Raw genomic sequence first — 7,323 nt, 5'->3', positions numbered from 1 at the left:
TTAGATATGATTGAGAGGTCATGACTATATTTGCCAAATGTTTTCCTGTATATGTAAAAGTTGGATAGCTTCTTTCCTCATGGGATGAAAATGTACACTATCCAAGACTTCCCCTAAAGGTACATCTTTCCTTCTCTGACTTTTTGTTTCTAGAAATTCTGGACAAGAGAAGAGGTTTTTGATAAGATGGCCAAATTGACCAAATGCTAGTTGAACCTAGAACCTAAAAATTCTGGCACTCTCTCTAGGTTGCAGATTCAAAAGAATCAAGCAGTAATTCTTCAATTTTCTATACTATATGCTTATTCTCACTGCTTCTGTGCTGAAATAAGCCTTGTCCTTCATGGTGCAAGTAAAGTTTTACCTTGTCTTTCATGGTACAAGTAAAACAATAGGATGCTGCATTTAGGGGGAGTGTATCAAATGATATAACGCCCAGTAATTTCAACTCTTAAAGAAATCATTGATGTTGTTGAGGAAACAATATCCACATGTTTTTATAAGCAAATCTAAACTAGTTTTGAAAACTTAAAGATCAAACCCTAAAAACCCTTGAAAACTAAAAAGTTACATTTAAGCTTTAAACTTTGATTGAACCGAAAACCAGTCAAACAAACTCAGATTTAGATAAATCAAAGACCGTTGTACTTACAAAAAAAAGATCTATCATATGGCAAAAGTTAGTAAAAAAGTCCACCAGTTGACTTTTTGACCCGAGCCTAAATAACCCAACTGTCGATATTAAACGAAAAACTATCGAAGAAAAATATCTCCATGCTTCTAGAAACATTTATGAATAAAAAACAAATTGTATTAATGAAGGAAGACTTTCATAAAGAGTAATTATGACAAGAAAAGAAAAATCAATAAAGCATGTGTGAACGTGGAAAGTGGTTGAAAGGTATAAGACAGAAACTTTGACTAGACCGGAACTCAGTCAAAGTGAACTCGAAATGGGATGACTGAAAAAGAGAAAATGTTTGTCATGAAGTCCTCTATCAACCCTCAAAATTTCACATCAATCGGAGTAGGTTTGACCATCGAAATAATTCTCGGAGTAGGCTGCCCTCTAGTTGGACGAAAATTCTAAAATCCAAATTTGCAAGACATTATCCAATAAGCTAATTCTTTTATTACATTTTGGACCTAAATACCCCTGCTTTCCTCCTATAAATAAGCATGCAAGGCCCTTTGTTTTTCCACACAAATCCTAGACAACTGTCAAGAAAGCTTTTGCTTTGGTTTTCTCTCCCTTTTTCTCTCCTTCTACCACACAACCACTTTGGTGTTCTTGAAGTTATTTTCCTCTCCAAATCAAATTGGTGAGTAAATCTTGAACCTCTTCCTTACTATTTGATTTCATTTGTATTTATTACTACGGAGCTGGTTTAATCCCCCGTACTTATTTTATCATTTATTGCGTTACTACGGAGTGGTTTAAACCCCCGTATTTATTTTATCATTTATTGCCTTACTACGGAGTGGTTTATTTCCCCGTATTTATTTTATCATTTATTGCGTTACTACGGAGTGGTTTAATCCCCTGTATTTATTTTATCATTTATTGTGTTACTACGGAGTGGTTTAATCCCCCATATTTATTTTATAAATTTATTGTATTCCTACAAAGTGGCTATGCCGCTAATTTCCCCATCCCTTTACATAAAAATATTATCCTTTTAGGATTCATGTTTAAGTGTTATATTACCAAGAGCATTATGCTGTGTTTCAGTGCTTAAACATGAAACGTTGTAATATTTTCTCATGAATTGTTGTAGGATTCGTGTTGAAGTAATTACCTTTTAATTGATAACTAGAAACGATGAGTAAAGTGATATACACATTTTTTAATATTGGAAAAAGGACTGATGTATATATCATCTTCTTTGTAAAATTGTTACAGAAAAGGAGCTAAGAAACTACACCAAGGAGAGTAAGTATGGATGTAATTACTGAGGAATGATTCTATGTTTCATTAGGACTGTGTGGTGTGTGTTTATTGCATGTGGTTGTTCATGCATTGCATGTTGTGTCTAATTAATATAACGGCTGATGAGATAGCCATCAACAAGCTGATGTAGTAGCAAGTGGAAGAAAGGCTAGTCAGTGGATCCAGGGGGTTCAGAGTGACCCAGAGGTGTCCGAAGTCCTAATATATAACTAATGCTGGGACCGGTAGGATTCCAGTGCAAACAGGTAAGACTTTAAGTGTGAGGCAAAGGACATGAACGGGTTTTGATACCTAAGAACGAGAGGTCTGAAGTAAGATGATCATAAAACACCAAACTAAATGGTTACTACGATGCACATTCATACAACCTTTGCATTTATATTATTTATGAACTGTTATTAATCTGTTGGTAACTTAGATATGAAAATAGATGACTCACTTGTTTGTCTATGAAAATATGATGACGTCATATTTGCATAGTTACTGATGCAGATCTGGAGAATGAAGGCATGGACCCATATGCCAGTTTTGATGGTTTTTGAAAGCATCAACGAACTATCATGTGCTAGCTTAGAAATTACTAGTTGCACTTATATGTGTTTTGTTTTATGGCATGTAAATATTTATAACAATGTCATGTTCGACATGTTTTATGTTATATGCTTATGTGCCGCCTGTGGCACTAATTTTGATGCACCTAGTGTGCATATAGGATGTAAAGATAAACCTAAGTAACTTTTAGTAAACGTATAGAGGTATTTCAGTCAGCTTTATATGTGTTATGCTATCAATTCCTAAGTTTTTAGAAGAAAAAAATATATTCCACTGCGAGAGTTTATCTCTGATGTAGTAATGTCACGTGGAAACCGGAGGTTGCTGCTTACGAATTTGCAGGCTCAAATTTGGGGCGTTACAGTATGGTATCAGAGCAATTCGCTCAGGTGACCATCGGAATTGACCTACCTAGAAACTAGAGCATAACCAAGAGCTACTTTTAGTAAATGATTTTATAAACCACATAAAAGATTTCGTTTGAAGAATGTAGTGTTGAGTCGGGAATAATAGAAAATGAATAATTATAGAACTGTAGAAGCATCAGTTTTGTTTAAATATGCTATGTACCCTAAGTAAAATAAAAACATTTGTGTGCAATATCTCTTTGTAAGAATTAGAGAATGATAAGCTTTTGAAGCTAATCAATATGTATCTATGTGATTAAATGTATTGTGTAGTATTTAAATTAATTATTATTTTGGTGATTAACTTGATACGATAGTACAGAATTATGGCACCTCGACGTTACCCTGTTCGTAACGAAAACTACGGAAACCATCGTCATGGCAACCGTGATGACGAATTCCTACCTCCACCTCCACTATTTAATGATGGAGTGCATCCGACCTTAGCTTAATTTATGGCTGAAACTACTAGGCAGTTTGCCAAAGTAGTGGCAAGAATTCCACAGCCTGCTGGCCGATTGGAACAGGTAGGTTGCTCTCTACGCGATTTTGCTAGCCAGCAATTTCGCTATTTGATGGAATGCAGGGACCGTTAGTTGCTGAAGCTTGGATTACGGACATCGCGCTATTGCATGAGACCCTTGGCTGTACTGATGAGCAAAAGGTTAATTATACAGGACTAAGGTTAACCGATGAAGCTGCAAGATGGTGGAAGTCTAAGAAAGGACTCTTAGGAATAGAGTTGGGATATGGGTTTGCTATCCCATGGGATAAGTTTGTAGAAGAATTCAATGGGCGTTTCTTTCCAAGGGCACAAAGGCAGATACGGGCCATTGAATTCCAGAATCTGGTGCAAGGCACAATGACGGTAGAGCAATATTCCTCTAGGTTTATTGAACTATCAAGGTTTGGCCTCAACCTAATCCCAGACGAAGAATCGAAAAGGTGGAACGTTTTGAAAATGGCCTTAATCCTCGTACTAAGGAAAGAGTCATGTGCCACGAGATTAGGAACTTTGTCAAACTAGTCGATATAGTATTGATTGCCGAAAGAGGAATGCGCGAATCGTCTGCTGCTTATGAGCTAAAGAGGCGAGCAGCATCACAGGCAACATACCCATCCAAACGACCAGCACTTAGTACTGGAAGCAGGCCAGCTGAGAAGAGGAATTTCCCTCCTACAACAGGGAATCAGGCTCTTACATGCCACAAGTGCGGGAAGGTGCATGCTGGAGAGTGCAAGGCTAGCAAACCAAACTGCTTCAGGTGTTGTCAATTTGGCCACTTCAAGAGGAATTGTCCACTGGATGCCCCAGGAGGATCCCGACCCCCAGGAAACAACTTTCCATCAAGGCGACCCGCCCAAGCGAGGGTGTATACCTTAACTTCGGTTGAGGTAGACGAAGAAGAAGAACGAGGAGTTAACGATGTGGTGACAGGTACCATCTTTTTGTTTGGTATCCTTGCGTGTACTCTTTTTGATTCAGGAGCTACACATTCATTCATGTCTGAAGCATACATTAGATTACGTCATGTTAGCACACGACTTTTAGTACAAAATCTTAAGGTTGAAACCCCTGGAGGAAAGAAAATTGTATGTGATAAAATAGAGAACTGTCCAATTGTTATAAAAGGAAGGAACCTACCCATCAATCTATCAGTGTTTAAATCTCTAGGATATGATGTAATCCTAGGTATGGACTGGTTATCAAAGTATTATGCGAGTATAAATTGTAGGATTTTTGGTGCTTATAACTTGGCAGATTCGATGATATTAAGATGATAAATTGATTAAGCACTTTAATTGATATGCTTAGAGATGGAGTTTTCCTAGGTCCATGGTAAGGATAACCTTAGAGTAAAAAATGACAAATATTGAGGTTTTAATGCATATCCGATTAACCTTAGAAGGTGAGACAAGTATACTTCTTGGACTATCAACTAATAATTAGTTGAGAGTTAAGCAGTTATCATACCCAATCAAGATTAATGGTGACTTTTGGAAGATAAGTATATAAACTACAAATTGTTGGTTCACATGTATTTTGTACATATATATATATGTGTTATTAAGAGAACCCAGTTAATTAAATGATTCAGTAATACTTGGAAAAGATAGATCCATCATTGATGGAATGTTGAAGTCTTCTAGAACCTAAGTTAGCAATATAAGAAAATGAATTGTGAATCATTTAGAACAACTCTCTTAAGGAAATCCTTAACTTGGGGATAGATATTCTAGCTATCAGATTTGATGACTGATCACATGCATAATTAAATTGGATTGATATTATGGATCTAATCTAAATGCTTTTAAAGGATGATAATATTTATGCAGGAATAAGAGAAAGATCTTAGTACTATAAAATTTTTAAGGAAATAATTAGAGTTGGAAAATATTATTTTTCCTTACAACCTCTTTAACAAGATCAATTGCATTTACTTGAAGGAACACAGTAGACTTGTAACAAGATCTTTTCTACACCATTCATAAAGAGTATGGTATGGTTAGACCTACAGGTATTACATAATACTGCAATTAGATATTTATTTTTGTAAATAAATTGCAAGACCGAATAAAATACCTGGTTTAAGTTTCTGGGCGGAAAATCCTAAGATTTTGGACTTCAATCAAGAGATTTCCGTTTTGTTCTTGAAGACGGTTTGTGTTCTTTTCCAGTTCGGTATATCTCTTTCCCAGGTCATTCGCATATGAATCTACAAGTTTCTTTAGCTCTGTATTTTCTTGCTGAAGAACTCTGTTCCTTCGCCTAAAATCCTTGAACAATTGGTGCAAAACCAAAACCTGATTTTGTAGCGATTGAACTTCTTTCCCTCGAACCTGCAGACGTTGAGCCATATTTGAAATAGAAGCAGCCCCTTGAATACTGAATGCCATAGAATGATTGATGGCTTCAACATCAGACCAATCCGCCAATAACTTCTCATCTCGTGGAGTAATGATGCTTCTAACCACCAATGCCGCAGCTACATCATCTAGCATCACAGAGTCTTTAGTCATGAGAGGACCTCTTGGAGATAGGAATGATGGGCGCCAAATCTCTGGTTGTACATTAGGCACAGCATTCAGATCGAAATTGTTATGCGAAGCAGAAGAAGAAGCCATTTGGGGAAAAGGAAAGAAATGAAATTGTTCTTCAAAGAATCTGAAGGAGAAAGGAAAGAAATGGTGCTGTTCCTTGAAGGATTTGAACGAGAAAGGAAAAAGAGAAATTAATTAGTGGACAAGATACAGTCTAAAAGTCGTCATTCTGAGCGTAGCCGCAACTAGCCATTGACAGACAGCTCACGAATTGCGAGTTTCCCCCTCGTTTTTCAACTTTCACCTTTTCACCTTCTCGAATTCTGAATTCACTCAATGACTTTTCCAGATTTCCCACCACACTTGTCACACCTTGCAGAGCTGGAGGAGCATGCCGAGAAAGGTGGGGAGACATTAAGATCCATTGTCGGCAGCACTCGCACTGTTTCTCTCTCGAATCTCATCTATATATTCACTTCTCTTCTCCAATGCAAGGCACCCCTTTCTGTGCTCAATCCCACATACTATGAAAGCCATTTTTTCTTCTAGTTTAAGCCTATCATCACTCCTTGAGAAGAAAGATGTAGTATCGAAACCAAATTCAAAGCTTGAAGGCAAGATAAATGCAACATCACAACTCGATTCACAAACAACGAAGCAAGAGTATTCTTGATCTTGTCATCTAGAAGCAAGATTATTCTTGATCATGCTTCTAAGATGACGTATCTTTCTCTTCCTCCTCCTCACCGTGAACGTTTCTGGCATCTACTCTCAATCCGGTGATGGCTATCTGTGACAGAAGAGAGAGAGGATCACGATATGAGTGTCGCATTCATATCCTTTCCTGATTGCTTACCTAACTTCCTCTCCTTCCTGGTTTCCATGTTTCCATTTAGCAAGCTTTCCATTCGGATTATCAGAAAGCATCTTCACAACGAGAAAATGTTATTTGAAAAATTCTTTTTTCCTACAATGAGATAAATAAATGCAACAGCTTTAGTAATTTCCATACTAGTTCGATTAGTTATATGAATGCATTCTTTTCTGCAATCTACATACTGGTTTAATCTGTAAACTCTTATTGTTATAATGAGATTAAAATTTCTTTATATATAATAACTTGTCGTAAGTCCAGTCGCTTATAGAATCGAATTAACATCTAACCTAACCAGCGTACACGAAGTATTTAACGTTTCCACGCTGCGAAAATATGTGCACGAAAATATGTGCACGAATTGTTACACGTAATCGACTCTGAACCTTTACAAGTTTAAACAAATTTGAAATATGAAGGGAAACCAGTGCAGATTTTGGATCGGAAAGTACAAAAATTTAGGACAAAGACAATACCACTAGTAAAGGTTCTATGGC

General features: G+C 36.8%; 1 protein-coding gene across 1 annotated transcript; it reads left to right on the top strand.

Annotated features, from left to right (window-relative positions):
- The first annotated feature begins 3,365 nt into the window (after positions 1 to 3,365).
- Positions 3,366 to 4,692, top strand: LOC133881130 (uncharacterized). Its single transcript, XM_062320087.1, has 3 exons — positions 3,366 to 3,437; positions 3,497 to 3,798; positions 3,840 to 4,692. Exons 1-3 carry the CDS (start codon positions 3,366 to 3,368, stop codon positions 4,690 to 4,692), a joined length of 1,227 nt encoding a protein of 408 aa, XP_062176071.1.
- The last annotated feature ends 2,631 nt before the right edge of the window (positions 4,693 to 7,323 follow it).

The sequence above is a fragment of the Alnus glutinosa genome, chromosome 11 (assembly GCF_958979055.1).
Source record: "Alnus glutinosa chromosome 11, dhAlnGlut1.1, whole genome shotgun sequence".
NCBI lineage: Eukaryota > Viridiplantae > Streptophyta > Magnoliopsida > Fagales > Betulaceae > Alnus > Alnus glutinosa.
Note: the sequence above shows the minus strand (reverse complement) of the source record. Positions and strands in the feature narration are given on the sequence as shown.